Source organism: Fundulus heteroclitus, chromosome 14 (assembly GCF_011125445.2).
Source record: "Fundulus heteroclitus isolate FHET01 chromosome 14, MU-UCD_Fhet_4.1, whole genome shotgun sequence".
Classification (NCBI taxonomy): domain Eukaryota; kingdom Metazoa; phylum Chordata; class Actinopteri; order Cyprinodontiformes; family Fundulidae; genus Fundulus; species Fundulus heteroclitus.
Window position 1 is genome coordinate 23,559,382 of NC_046374.1, and position 15,385 is coordinate 23,574,766.

The window sequence follows — 15,385 nt, forward strand, 5'->3', positions numbered from 1 at the left end:
TGGGCCAGTTCATTAGAGGGCAACACAGACGCATGCAGGACAAACAATCATGCACACACTGCAAAAACGGAACTAAAAATAAGTAAAATGTTCTTAAAATTTGTGTATTTTTCCTTGATTTGAGCGGGTAAATAAGATCATCTGCAACAACTCATCTCCATCATCTTATTTCAAGTGCAGTATATCTAATTATCTTATTTTAGGGGTCACAATACTCATTCCATTGGCAGATAATCTTATTTACCTGCTCAAATCTAGGGTAAAAACACAAACTTTTAAGAACATTTTACTTATTTTTAGATCGGTTTTTGCAGTGCACACACTCACTAAGGGCAGTTTGGAGAGACCAACCACCCTAACAGTCATGTTTTTGGACTTCGGTGGGTTAAGAACCCACACATGCACAGGGAGAACATGCAAACCCCGTGCATAAATGCTCCAGGCCGGGATTGAAACCCAGGACCTTCTTGCTGTTAGGCAACAGTGCTACCAGGTGTGTCGCTGTGCAGCCAACGATAAAAAAATAAAAACTGAGGATGGTGAAAAAAAACACATGGGTATATACACATGTTTTTAATATTATTACGCTTCTTACAAAGTTCAGTTTTTATGTGAAAGTCCAACCGTAAGCAGGACGTCAATAAAAAGCTTTAGGAAAAAAATAAGTCTTCAAAGTTTTTACAAGGGAAAAGTGTGACATGCATTTGTATTTCAGTCCGAGGCTTTTAGGGTTGGATTTAGGTCTGAACTTTGACTAGGCCATTCTAAACCCTCCAGTTGTAGATCTGGCTGTGTGTTTACGGTCCTGCTGGAAGGCGAAGCTGAGCCTTGCTCTCAAAGGGTTTTCTGTTTATAACCGGAAGTCACGCTCCCGCTGTTACACTAAGTCATCGCCCATTAACGACAATGCTGCTTTGTTTTTGTGTTTGAAATTATTTTCCTCTGAAATACAATAGAACGGCTGATTGTGATTGATTTATTTTCCCTACTTTCAAGATTCATGTGTTTCTTGTCTCCAGAAGGTGAAATATTTTCTTTTTTTTTTCATGTTAGTGTCGTTTGCAACACTTAACAAGTGTTTAATGACCTGCCGTCTCGATTAAACTGTCAGGACGTCTGTAGAAAGTCATCACACACAGAAATATCGTCTAATTTCCTGCTTTTTTTGTCTTGATTATTCATTCAAAGACAAATATTTCCATTATGTTCCTTCACCGCATTATTATGGATGAAAGTTCAAATTATTGTACTGATCTTATTAAAATTGTATGCATCTGCGAATGCAGCTGATTTATGGGTAATTTTTCCTGCTTGGTGTTGTATTTCAGACAGGAGATCCGTGAGGAGAAGGCTTGCAGAGAGGCTCTGAGGAAGAAGATTATCGTTCCCTATTTCCATCTAGAAAACCGTCCATTATACCAAGTACTTTGTGTTTTATTACGATACAGTACATTCATATATACATGCTTAATGTTAGCGTTAGTCTTCTCAAGTTCAGTGAGTAGCTGCCTGCTTGTCCAGAGTCTGCTACAGGGCCAAGCGGCCAACGCGAGGAGTCGATCACAGGATCTACCCCCCATCACCAAGTCGGACAGTGCCTGGGCAGCACATGAAAGCAGTAAGTTATTTAGCAAGAGCATAACTTGTTTAATTGTATTTGCTGTAAAATATTTGTTATTTTTGTCACTGCAGCTCCACAAACTTTAACCCCAATGCCGTCTCAGTCAGAAAGGTACAACAGAGCCTACATCTGTGTTTTACCTGCTTCATTCCACACGGAGATCGTCGGTTTAAAAGCACACAGCTTCATAGCAGTTATTTGTTTTTAGTCGGGCTGCAGGAGGTGAGCGGATGCCTGAAAGGAGAGACACGAACCTCACAACTCACCCTGATGGTTTGTCCCCTGCTTTCCTCTCCTGTTTTATAGTCTAACAAATCCTCATTTAGCAATCTCCCCTCAAGTGACATACTGCCGCAGGGCACTGCCTTCATTTCAACAAGAAGATGGTGATAAAGCGCTATAAAGGCGCCAGGGACAGAACTCAATGCTGCAGAGACATTTTAGTCAAAAGCTCTAGTTTTCTTCTAAACAATGCCAGGATGAATGATGAATGATGCATTAACCTCTCTTTCTCACTAACACTGAGAAAGCATGTCCTGTGAAGTCCAGACTTCATGTGTTGCAGATATAGTCAGTTTTCCTTCTGTGTGATTCATTTCCAGGTGAAAGCAGTCTGAGGAGCGCCTCCAGGCAGGATAAGTCAGTCCAGGTGGATATGACAGGAAAACCCAGTAGGATCAAGGTATCTCTTCAGCTTCTTGTTTTTTTTTTTTTTTTTTTTCAGACCACCACTGCTTTCCTGCTTTCTAATTCTGCATTCAAAGAGGTTGTCTTAGGACACTTGTTATTAGTTCACCTGACTTTTTAAATTTCTTCCCCTCATAAAGCTCATAATGGGCAAAGTCTGAAAGCCAAGAGGCGTTTCCCTCCTCCTGCCATTTCTGGGGCGATAGAAACACAAACTGTAGGGAGGAGCCGAGGCGGCCGAGCCAAACCGAGAAAACTCGGTGGAACTGCGCCTGTAGTGTCCTCCGATAACTTTAAGATATTCCTTCGTAGTATTTTTTTCATTTAAGGTCCATTTAATATCAGATAAAGTAAAGCGTTGACACAAAAACCTTTTCCATCTGTATCCACCTATGGCTTGCAAAAGCATTGACCCCCGCCCCGTGGCATTTTTCCTGTTGTGTTGCCTTAGAACCTGGATTTAAAATGGATTGAGAGTCTGCCCCATTTCATCTACACAACATGCTCACAGCTTTGAACTTTGAATCAAAAAACATGCAGCATTCATAACTGATCCACCCCCCCTAAAGTCAGCACTTTTTAGAGTGAACTATTGCAGGTTTGCTTTGGAACCAGGTGCTTTCCTTTGGCAAGGAACGCTGAATTCAGATTCAGAATTCAGATTCAGATTCACTTTATTAGCCATTTGCAGTTTTTACCTGCATTGGAAAAAAATTTGCAAGTAGCTCAGAGTGCAAAGTCAACGTAAACACATCAGAGGACACAATATAGAAAACAGACAAACAAAGCCACATGAAGCCTCAATATTAAAAATGCTCCATATAAAAATGCTGTACAATAAAATCCATACATACATACAAGTGCCTAGTTTAAGATGCTTTGTTCAAAGCAATCACAGATTGTGGGAAGAAGCTGTGTAAATGGCGATCAGTAGTATTTCCATTTGAAGATGATGGGTGTGATGGTGCTCCTGGAGAACATCAAAGATTTTGATATTTCATCATAACCCCACCCTGACTTTTACTTTTAAACAGCTTTTTCCCTGACTTGTTTGGAGAGCTCCTCCAAACAAGTTTCACTCAAGTCGTATTTGTTAAATATTAAACGGTGTTTGATCTGAAAACTCTTAAGTGTGACAAATAAAGCAAAGGCAGATGGGATACTTAAGGGTGAAAACTCACAACAAGGCAAAAGAGACTGACGTAGCACATACCCTTACCTCGTGATCCCAGCTCCTGACCGTGGGAGGACCTGTGAGCAGGAGGTGTGGAACTGCTTCCCTGGCTGATCCCAGCGCAGTGTTGAGGGGCTTCCAGCTTATTCCACCGAGTGTTGACTTTGGCACGCAGCGGGAGGGCAGCTACTCAACCGTCACTGTGTTAATGAGGAATCTGGGATTCAGCCCCAGCAGGTAAACCATCAGAAAACAAATCGGGAATCCAAGTGGGAAGAAGCAGTTTGCGGCGAAGCTTTATGTTCAAAAGGAAGACGGTTGATCTGCATGCATTTGTTTTCCAATCTCCTGCTGTCAGGTTCAGTGTGAAACAGCCTCCTCCAGCCACAGGCCTCAGAGTCATCTACAACCAAAGGCTGGTAGGTTTGCAGTTCAAACTTCACTAGCTGTATAATGGGTAAAAAAAAAATCACGATTAAACTTTTTATTCCTAGCAGATTTTGATATAATTCCGGGTTGAATTACATTGAACCTGTTGATATTGAATAAAGGGAATGCTCCTTTCACTCTGTCAGCTTAATGTCTTCATAGGTGGCCGCAGGTCTGCAGGTGGAACTGCAGGTTCAGCTGTTTGCCATGTGTGACCAAACCGAGTCCAAGAAGTACGTCTTCCAGGACATAGCCGTCCACACTGAGACTGACATTCTCTACCTGCCTGTCACTGCTAATATCCTTTGTATCGTTCTCTGTGAATAAGCTGCATAAGTCAGTGTTTGACCTGTATTCAGGTGACAAATGACGGAACAAAGTGGCACAGATCAAGGTTTTTTGTGGAGAAAACTTGACAGAGACAGAATTCCTTACATGCTATCACTCATCCTTGCTGACGGATTTTATGTGGAGAAGTCCATGAGGGCCTGCAAAAAGGGAGTGTCAGGAAATCACATGGACAAGCCTTCAACTCCCTGATCTCAGTTACACACAGGTGAAAATCATGCTATATAAAAATTACCATATGTCATACATGTTTAGGGTTTACACTGTTAACAATGTTTTTATTCCTTTCAGGCCACAAGAACAGGATGTATTCTCCAGTCTTCCACCACTTTTCTAATTATTTGGAGCTGATTTGAGTCTGAATTGAGTTTTGAAAATATAATCCTGATTAACAAGAATAATTCTGTGGTCTTTCTCTTTTTCACATTGCTGACATATTTTGTATCTTTTATCTAAATATATGCACGTTGGATTATTTCAAATTAAAATAAATATAATGCAAATATCCTGCACCAAACCTGCTTCCAGAGCCCCAAACAGAGATCTAAGAGAGAGAAAAGGGAGAAGATGTCATGATAGCTAGCGTTCCCCGTTTACTCACACAGACAGGTAAGGCTATCTGCAGAGATCAACACCGCACTCTGAATCCTGCTAGGGAGGAAGAAGTAAAAAATATACTTATATAATCATTTACCTATATAATATATTGGTTTGTGACTTATACACTGCAAATGTGCTCAATCACTATAGGAGTTCTCTTTTTCATCAGACTATTTATCTGATGCTCCAAGTTTTAACTGGATATTTTCTAAAACTTGAATCTGTAAATGTCCTAAATCTATCTTATTTAGACTCTCTATGGTCCTTAATATACTAGACACCAAATCTTGCTCTACAGACTACTGTTTGATGCCTCATTTCATTTTTTGGTCCATATTTTTAGACATTCCTGGTGAAAAAGAGGATATTAAAGCTAAATTCAGAGTACAAACCATTTTGTCTTCAAATCACTTCAACAAGCCATGTTAGAAACTTTAGGCAGACAATTAGATTTGTTGTTACACGACAAAAGGTAATATTTCCAGATCTGTTGCGTTCAGGGGAAAAGGGAGAAGGAACCTGAACTAATACGAAGCAAAAATAATTAGTGCTGTCGATGAATCCAGAATAGAAACAGTTATTCGTTTTGCACACCTGCTTCAAGTTGTTAAGAGCTGCAGGATTAGGATGGAGCCTTTCCCAGGGAGGAGATATGGGATACACCTTCGAAAGGTTGGCCAGTGCATCACGGAGATGACTCAACAGAAACAGAGACCAATGCAGACTCGCCCGTAAAGTCATCTCAGAATAAGAAATCAATTAACTCATGGTTTTGAGCTGGTGGTGTAGGCGCCGGCACAGCTGCTCGCCTGGTTAGGAAGCAATTTCCACACAATTTAGAGTCAATAATTCTGCTGTGAAAAGGACACTTTGCTGGAGGAAAACACTGAAGGCAGCTTGGCTGTCTTCCCGGAATCGGAGATCAAAAGTGCGCCATGTGGTCATTTTGTGTAAAATGAACAGCTTTCTCAAACAGGGTTTTTTTTTAATTTATATATGTATTAAAGCTGCACGATACCAGGAAATTAGTTAAATGTGTTTTTGTTGCTGAAAATTGCAATATCAAATATGATTACCCCCTGTTTTCCTACCACTTTTCTTTTAATTAAATGTCATTCAATGTCATTTCAGCCACTGAATGCATCCATCAAACTGCCGAAATATATTATTGATATGCGTACTGGGATTGTCTGACACTTTAAATCTGGTATCCATTGGTGCATACAGGGAGGCCTTTGCATTTGCAGTATTTCACATACTGATACTGCGATAAGGATTGCAAGTCGATTTATTTTGCAGCTCTAGCTGAAATCAATACTCATCAGTTTCATAAAGTAAAACTAACTGGTCTCATAACAGAGGAATCTGGAGGATGTCATAACCTCTAATTACATGTACCTGTCTGTATGAGCTCTGAAAATATAAAAAATAAAACTGGAATCTGAAGTGTAAATAATATTTGTTAGGGACTCGTTTAATTTCCAATTAGATGGGAACTATCACAAAGCAAGATGTCGATAATTGATGCAGCTACTGTAAGAGCCAGTAGACCGTCCTAGAATGCCTCACAGTAATGTGACAGTCAAAACCAACCCAATCTACAGGGTTAGGGTTACTTTAACTTGTTTTCTTTTCGCACCTCTGCTGGGTGTTTATCACAGACATATATACATCCTTAGGTGGTGAATTGAACACATAAGCTTTATTGGAAATGATCTAGTGTAGCGATTTGTCGATGCTTCATTTATGTGCTGCGTGTATTTCTACCTACAAATTCAGAGTACAAACCAGAGCGACTAGCATTACCTTTTAAGGTGTTAAAAGCCACCGGCCCTTGTTAGACGCCTCTGGATCCTGTGTGGAGCTTTTACCCAAAAGAAGCCGTCACACATTGAATGCTTATTTTGTAGGAAATGACTCTTGAAACAGAAACTGTACTTTAATACTTTCAATCTCAACAAACCAGAGAAATGATACAGATAAGTACTGAGGCCCGATTAACAAGTATGGACACAGGAAGAAGGAATGAGCAAGAGCTAGCCCCGAATGCGGGTCACATGAGTCTTTATAGAAGTCAGTCTTCTTCTTCACGCTCCACTCATTGTTGTCAGTAGAAAAACATGTTTCCACTCAGGTATTATCTGCCTTAGTGTGTTGGCTGCCCTGAGATAACTTAAGTCTTTCCTTTATCAGTCTCATTGTCCATATCTATGTATGCCACATCTGTGACGTCTACAATTCCTGCTAATTTATTTTCCCAATAACTCCTTTCCATTGTTTCTCATTTTTTACTCATTGCACATATGCACAATATGGTACTTCTGGTCACTTGCTCGAGTTATGGTAAATATACACAAAAGCCCTCTATTTACTAACAAATAGAGCAACAACAAAGATTAAAATCTCTCTCTGAAATCACTATGCTGAGCTTCAGGGTGTTTTTTTTTAACTGCATCTGAAGCATTTAGAGCTATCCTTTATCACCACACCATGCAGTTTTAGTTTGATCAATTGATTTTCCAAAATACTGAGAATATTGGTTGTTACTGGTCTGATTGTTTAAAACAGTAACAATTTAAATAGTTTGTGTCTTGAGGTAGATTGTCCTGTTCAGTCTCTTGAAGATTGTTTTAAGCAAAATAAGTAAAAAAAACAACAAAACAAAAGGTACAATAGCTCAGCAAGGCAAACACAGAATCGTAATAAATATTTTTATTTTTTTTCAAGGACACAATGGGACCTGCATGGAGCCAGAAAGAGGAGGATACAAGATTAGACAAAAAGAGAACAGGCTGGGTCTTAGAACTGGAGGATTTGTCAAGAAATTAAGAAAATAAAGATACTTATGTTCTGAGAATGATGATCAGTGGCATCGAAACTAAATCAGTTAACTGGATGCAACAGAGCCGTCTGGGAAACTAAATTGGAGGGAGTGATAGAAAATGACTATTCACACCGAAAGAGTAAATACTAGAGGGAATCCAGGCAGCAACTGGGAGAACAAAAATTACAGATTAATTAAATATGCACTAATGACAAAAACAGGTTACACAATTAAATTAAAGGTGAGCTTTTATGCAAAATTAAATTTTTGCACATTTTCGTGCTTCCATTTTGTCCTCTACCGCTTCTAGAAACTCTGCAAGTGCTAGAAACCAAACCAATCCAGCTGTTTTTAGGAAGTATCTAAATCTTTAGTTGCTGTTAGTAAAACGCGCTGGTTGAAAAACCTCCTGATTATTACGTCACAATCCGCGTGGACACTGTTCCTCACCTAGCAACCCCAGCCCCTCACCTAGCAACCCAAGATAGCTCCTCCCACTTCATTCAGTGGCATGTTTGGTCCGCTGGTTTCACCACCAGACCGTGTGTGTGCGCGCGCGCTGCACAATGGCTGCTGGGAAGGACAAATGTTATGTAGTTGGCTGCAATAAACAACATGTGTCCGTGCACGTTCTCCCTGCCGTGCAGAACCGAGCTGCGTGGCTTCATTTCATTTTTGACGGCAACGTCCCAGCCACGCTGCCTAAGAAAGTTGTAGTTTGTGCCAATCACTTCACAGAGGACTCCTTTGAAAACTACCGACAGTACACTGCTGGATTTGCCAGAAGACTTCGGCTGAGGGAAAACTCTGTCCCAACAGTCCGCAGGAAATCTGCAGAGGACGGAGCTGTGAGTATTTAGTGATTGTTGTCTCGCGTGTCTTGCATTGTTGTCCTGCCTGAACTAGATTAGCCATTCAGCAGAAGCTAACGCTAGCAATAGGCTACTGATCTGTTTTGAAGCATGGTGGAGGGGCGGGATCTGGTTTGTTTCACCTAAGATGAGCATGGAAGTGCAAATAAGCCAGCCTCCTTTGAGCAAAACGAACAACAACACGATAGACTAGAGCACAGGGGGTAGCTGCTGCATGAGAGGAAGGGAGGGAGACATCTGCCTGCAGTGGCAACAAGGGTTCATCCAATGTTAGATATTATAGAACTTAAAACATTTGTTTTTATGAACTACTTACGAGTGGTTTTGCTGATGAATTGTTGCGATTTGTGAACACAGACTTTCAGGCTTAGACTGTGCGTTTGTTTACTCAGTTTGGACATTTTAAAGTTGCTCCAGAAATCAAAATGAAGTCAGTAACCACAGAAACTGATGATGGAGGGAAAGATAATCTCCTGGTTAACTTTTTTGAACTTTATGGTCATCTCGCATCATTATTTTTGCACTGCCAAAATTGAACTTTTCAAATTGATGCCTTTTTTGCACCATTATCTTTGCACTATAAACATGGTTGAACATTCTTCTGCACACTTTTTTTAAAACTGCTTTTCTCATGCATTGTATATTCTTATCACTGCTGCACTCAATATTGTAATGTTATTTCAATTGAAATCTCATTACATTGTCGTAAGCTGTATGCAACGAAATTTCGTTTTGTATGCACTCTGTGCGTACAAAATCACAATAAAGTTTGTCTAAGTCTTAAGTTAAATGTGCATTCGTCTGTTGTATGACGAAATTTTGTTTTTGTTTTGAATATAGCATTTTTTTTTTGTCATTTCAATGGCCGAGGGAACTTGTTATATAGTAAAAACAATGTTTTTTATAATAATATAATACTGAGCTGATCCCCTGGTTCTTATCACTAAATGATAAACTTCTGCAGGGTCTGAAACCAAACTCTTTATTATTTTACTAAATTACAAATGTTAAGTGTGGTATAGGTTCTAATGTTTTTTTTTAGAGGATTGTGATTATATCATGTCTCGCACTGATATATGAGAAGAAATTAAAAAAATAGGATGACTGATTGAAGGTTTAACTAGACAGACAATAAATATACAGACTGAGAAAAAAGAAGTGAAGGAGGAAAATGGGAAGACGTAGAAAAACAAAGCAAAAAGGAGGAAAAGAGCAGATGATTGATGGAAACAAAAAGGAGAGAAGAGGATGTACAAGACTGGGTTAATAAAATTTGAACCCCCTCCTCCCTTTTTCATCAATCTATTACCATTACTATTGCTTTATTCATTATAGTCTTTGGAAGTGCAACAAAAACAGCGAGGAGAAACACATTCCTGTTCATTTTTGTTGCTTAAATATTGGTAAAAAAATATAGCTGTCACAGTCTCTTCATTTAATCTTGAAGACATTTTTTTTATATATAGAATCTGGGAATATCCCCAGATTTAATGTCAGGATATCTTGCCACCATATGATCATCCTGTGTTTCTTAATTTACAACAATTGCACAATTACTTTGAGAAAAGTCTTAAATTCAAATTAATATTTGGAGAAGACGTTTTTAAATGGGCAAGGTTGAAATTATATGTAATGTTGTGAAATTATGTTGTCAGGCTGTGACGTTTTCAACTGTTCACTCAAATTTGTTCTCAAAAACTGGGGAAATAACGAATGTATTTTTCCATATATTATAAAAAAGGCATTAATTATCCCTCGTCCCTTTTCTTACAGGCTACAGCATCTCCAACGACAAGAGAAGTAGGTTGCCAAACAGAACCAGCACAGATCCAGAAACGGACTGTTGGTACACAGCTATCTCAGCGGACTCTCCCACCTACCTTCAGAAGCAAAGGTGTGTACTTTCTCTCAAATGTTGTGGATTAGTGTTCATGAAGTTTGTAGCTGTTTTTGCTTTATGTTACTGTAGTCCACACTGAACAACTACTTAGAAATTGCATTTGGAGACATGGATAATACAATTTATGTAAAAAGTAAAAGCACAGTTCAACAACCCGTGCAGAAAAGGCTACAACCAGTGGCGGTTCTAGACCAAATTTACCAGGGGGGCCAAGGTGGGGCCAGTGTTTTTTCACAGGGGCACAGAACAAAAAAATTAAACAATAAAATGGCAATATTTAACTGTGTAATAATATTAAGTGAGCCACTTGTGGTTTTGGAACTGCAGGTTTCAGACCCCTGATCTAGCAGTTGAAAACTTTGCCCCCAACTCAATACGGCTAAAGCTAAACGTGAAACATCTTAATTTTTAAACCCTTCTTAGAGTAAAACTGTATAGGTAAAAAAATAAAATTGGTCAAAGTAACCAATCAGTTATGGTTTCTTTGCCATTGCAAATAATTATGAAAAGTGTATTTAATGTTATGTCTTTAGTACAGGGGCCATAACAGGGGCCAGGACCATTTCTACAGGGGCATGGGCCCCTGTTGGCCCCTGTCTAGAACCGCCCCTGGCTACAGCCCTATAACCACTGAGCAAAGGATGCACCATTGGTGCTTGAATTTGTACCGTAGTTTATACATTTAGATTTTCTGTATCCAATAAGGTGTCCAGGTGACTTTTTCAACCAAACACACTGGTGTTGGCGTGACAAGTCTAGCCTTCGCTGCACCGCCGCCTACGGTGACATCAACACCTGTGAAGGAACCTGGTGTTATGGAGGACATGGACATTGAGCTCGAGGGCAGCACTTCCAGAGTCTCTTCTCAAGGGCTGGACGCCACCCATGATCCTGCGGACTCAGCAGATATTTTGTGGGTAACTAATTTTCTTATTGGAGACATTGTTATGACTTGAAACCTGCTGCATTTCACGAGTTTGTGTTTGTTAATTTACAGAGACGCTACACCGACTCCAGTCCATCAGGAGAAAAAATACATTGTATATGAGATCAGCATTAAGGAGCTGTTCCAGGAGTGTCCTGTGTGCAAGCGCCCCTGCACCATTCAAACCCGACGCCTCGGGACATTCGTCGCAGTGTTACAGAAGTGCATCCATTGTGAGTTCAGTCGAACGTGGAACAGCCAACCACTGCTTAATAGCACTCCAGCTGGCAATCTTCATCTCTCAGCTGCGGTCTATCTCTCCGGGGTATCATATATTACAGTTCAAAAGGTAGTAAAGTTGTTCACAGTTGTGACATCAAAATTCAAAAAAGCAAATGAAAAGATCTCATTTATGACAGCTTCAGCTGAATTTACCGGAACGTATATGTCGTCTGTGTACCATCAGGTCTTCAGGGCCATGCACCTGCAAACGCTCCTTTATGACGCCTTCCGTCGACACGCTCGTACATATGTCGAACCTGCCATTGTCCACAAATGGAAGACGTCTCAAGATGGCATGTTGCAGCGCCTTAGTATGGAAAACGCCATTGTAGGTGGCATGAGAGCCGACTCTCCAGGTAGTTTAATTACACACACTTTAATATGTGATCAATATGTGTCAAAGAAGGTTTACTACAAAAGTGTTGTTATAGGTCACTCTGCCAAATTTTGTAGCTACACAATGATGGACTTGAAAACCAACACTGTGATCGATATTCAGTTAGTTCAGGTGAGTAGAAGTTATTCTGACAGTAAAATCACAACAAGGTGATTTCTATATAGTCAACATGCAAGCTTTACACATGTGGCAACTTCTGCTTCCAGGCATGTTTGTCATCTTTTTTTATTATAGAGCAGTGAGGTAGGCGGCACCTCTAACATGGAGAAGGAGGGTCTGAAGAGAGGCCTCGTATTTTTGAAGGAGCGCGGGGTTAATGTTGACTGCATAGTGACTGACCGACACCCACAGGTTCAGAAGTTTCTGAGGGAAAACGGCATAAATCAATATTACAATGTCTGGCGCATGGAGAAAGGTGTATTCTTGTGTAGTACTTTCAATTCAAATTTTTCATATTGAGTAGCGTTCATGGGCCATATTGACAAAAACAGATTTTAATTTTAGGAATCTCAAAGAAATTGGGCAAGATATGTAAAAAGAAAGATTGCCAGAGCCTGAAGAAGTGGCTTCCTGCTATAAAAAATCACATATACTGGACTGCGGCGACATCCACAACAGGACCAGAAAGAGTGGCCAAGTGGACCTCCATCCTCAACCACGTACGGGACGTCCACATCCACCAGGACCCCTTCTTCCCTGCCTGTCTTCATTCAGCTCGCCAAACCAAAGACCATAATAAATGGCTGACAGCAGGTAGTTTTAGCACACAGAGTAAAATGGGTTCATGTCATGTCAGATGTTTTCATTATACTACATAATCAGTTTTAACTTTTTTTTTTTTTAGGAACGCCAGCATTTTACCAGCTGGAGAAGGTGCTGAGTACCAAAAAGGTTCTCAAGGACGTTGCCAAACTCGCTCCCCACCACCAAGCCTCTGCGTTAGAAGGATTTCACCGCGTTATCTTGAGATTTGCTCCTAAAAATGTAGTGTATCCTTTCCTTGGAGTGCTTTGCAGGTAAATCATTTATCGTACTTCAGAATGTTGATCGTTTATGCCATTATTTTTATGTTGCTTTTTTTTCCTGACAAGACTCTACCTGGCCGCTCTACATTTTAACGAAAACACGACACGAGACCAGGCGTCAACATCCTCCGAGGATCCTCGTCACAGAGGATGTTTTTCAAAATCTCACAAGGTCGAGTGCAGGGTAAAACCCATTAAAACACAGGAAACTTTCCGTGAGTTTATATACATATACATTTATTAGACTAACTGAACACTACATAGAGAAAACTGTACATAATAAAAAAGTATACACTTAAATTATGTCCAAGGTTAGAAATCTGACTGTGTGATTATTAACAGGATATGTGGAAGACTTGACGTGTCTGATTATGGGAGAGGTCTTTCGGGACCCTGAACCGTATTGGGTGCAACTCCTCCAAATAGACGTCCCTCCAGACCTTTCCTCAGGACATGAATATCTGGAATAGGAGCAGATGATTAGCCCGTTCGTGTCACTCCTCAGCCAAGGGGAGGGAGTCTGAAGCCAACATATGGTCCTTGCTGGTCAGGAAACTGCACGATCCCGCAGGGCAAAACACATCATAGGATGACAACTCTGATCATGTACTCAAGAAATCCCCAACACCAACTCACAAAACTGCTATAGGTACATATTTGTAATGATTAAAATTTATACTGTATTACTTGTAATAAATATCCTTTTGTATACATGTTTGGTGTTTATGTCTGACATCGGCTGTCTTTCGAGATAAGTCATACATAGTAAGTAAACTTTTTGAGGCATTTCAATATAATTATAGCAAATATTTTAAAAGGACATTGGTTACATATGACAAAAAATTAAGTTAAAGGAGCTATAAGTAAGATATTTACTGTAAAATCAACCTAAAATATTCTCATTTGTCACCTGGGATGGTAGTAGCATTCCCTATAAACAATCAGTCCTCTCCATCAATGTCTTACTCACGTTTTCTCCTTTCAAACCTAGAGCTAAGGTCCAGAACTACTTTGGTTCAGTGTGTAGTCAGTGTTTACTTCCTGGTTCCTGAGCCAATCATATGAGAGTTCCCAGGGTTCCCAAAACAGCGTAGCATTTGGTATTTTTTCTTGGCAAAAGAGCAGCAGCCTCCTAACATGGAAGCCAGTAAGAGAAGTGGAGCAGAAATAATACAGAACACAACATCATGTACCTGTCATGTGGAAGTAAAAATTCAGCGGGGTTTCACAGCAGCAGGACCTTTGAACAAATGGATGTTATCCGTGGCGATCATTGTGTATGCGTTATTCCGATTTCCAACACTAGGTGTCGTATTTCCTGTTGCTCCTTTAAGATTTAAATATATGCATTGAGCAAAAGGATGTTCTCATCATACATACTTTACCTTTCCCTGGAAACGCAAGCCCCCATAGTCAACTCTGCATATTGTATGGGTTTTGTAAAGTGTATACATTTAAGGACACTGGGTAGAAACCTGGATGGTAAATAAGGTAAATACCTTTAATGTCCCACAATGGGGAAATTGGGGTGTGAGAGTGACAAATAAAACTGTTACACGCTAGATCAGTAATAAATAAACTAATCTAAAGTTCTAAAGCAACAGAGAATTAACGGTAAGGCAAGGGGTATTTTCATACAGAGTAATGTCATGTTAGTTTGATGCTGTTTATGGTTGGTTAGTCTGGGTAAATTGGTGTACAGGTTAGTTACACATGTATTGAAAATGTAGCTGTTGCATTGATTTTGACTTGCTGAGTCTCCAGGCAGCGTTCATTTTCAACGTTGGGTGGCATAGCCCCACAATTTCCACAAGCACACCTATATAAAATAAAAACAATGAGTGCTGTGAGCTTTGGGAAGTTTAAAGTGCAAGCAACTATAAAGTATTGTAAAGGAACTGACGGTAGGTCACAAACATGGAATCTATGAAAGTATGAAATCTCATCACGGGTGAATCAAACAGAAAAGCACACTTCCCTGTCTTACTATCTTTACTCAGACCACTGTTCCACTCAGTGATGTACAGTTTTCACTCAAGTCTCATGGGGCAACATTATACCGTCCGCTCCCAAGGGGAGAAGAAGAAAATAACGAATGATTTCTCACTGGAATATCAATGCTGTTTTTGTATTCTCATTATGCCTGAGAGAAAAACAGCACATCTTGCCTCACCCTGTTTCCTTAAAACACTCTACGGTGTTGATTTTCTTATTCTGCTCATCATCTGATCTTTTTTTTCTTTATCTACAATGTGTTTGGCACCATCATCTGACTGGGCACATTATTGTCCCTGTCACAAA

General features: G+C 39.9%; 2 protein-coding genes across 2 annotated transcripts in view; both read left to right on the plus strand.

Moving 5' to 3' along the window:
- Positions 1-4,657, plus strand: part of spag17 (sperm associated antigen 17) — a 33,960-nt gene extending 29,303 nt beyond the window's left edge. Inside the window, exons 29-38 of the mRNA XM_036147032.1 lie at positions 1,294-1,422; positions 1,522-1,618; positions 1,693-1,732; positions 1,830-1,894; positions 2,224-2,303; positions 3,541-3,719; positions 3,841-3,901; positions 4,074-4,209; positions 4,357-4,467; positions 4,551-4,657. Coding sequence (XP_036002925.1) covers positions 1,294-1,422; positions 1,522-1,618; positions 1,693-1,732; positions 1,830-1,894; positions 2,224-2,303; positions 3,541-3,719; positions 3,841-3,901; positions 4,074-4,209; positions 4,357-4,451 — 882 coding nt within the window. The 3' untranslated portion in view covers positions 4,452-4,467; positions 4,551-4,657. The remainder of the gene's footprint in view (positions 1-1,293; positions 1,423-1,521; positions 1,619-1,692; positions 1,733-1,829; positions 1,895-2,223; positions 2,304-3,540; positions 3,720-3,840; positions 3,902-4,073; positions 4,210-4,356; positions 4,468-4,550) is intronic.
- Positions 4,658-8,229: 3,572 nt separating this feature from the next.
- Positions 8,230-13,795, plus strand: LOC105936117. The gene is made up of 11 exons (XM_012876780.3): positions 8,230-8,531; positions 10,329-10,449; positions 11,161-11,368; positions 11,453-11,729; positions 11,847-12,018; positions 12,094-12,170; positions 12,294-12,474; positions 12,564-12,812; positions 12,904-13,075; positions 13,151-13,299; positions 13,427-13,795. The coding sequence occupies exons 1-11, from the start codon at positions 8,250-8,252 to the stop codon at positions 13,552-13,554; spliced, it is 2,016 nt and encodes a 671-aa protein (XP_012732234.2). The 5' UTR covers positions 8,230-8,249; the 3' UTR covers positions 13,555-13,795.
- Positions 13,796-15,385: the final 1,590 nt, after the last annotated feature.

Excerpts from the sequence above, each read along its gene's own strand:
- LOC105936117 (XM_012876780.3), top strand. The coding sequence starts at position 8,250 with ATGGCTGCTGGGAAGGACAAATGTTATGTAGTTGGCTGCAATAAACAA. Across the intron at positions 11,730-11,846 it reads CATATATTACAGTTCAAAAG|GTCTTCAGGGCCATGCACCT; the intron begins GTAGTAAAGTTG and ends GTGTACCATCAG. Across the intron at positions 13,076-13,150 it reads TTCCTTGGAGTGCTTTGCAG|ACTCTACCTGGCCGCTCTAC; the intron begins GTAAATCATTTA and ends TTTCCTGACAAG.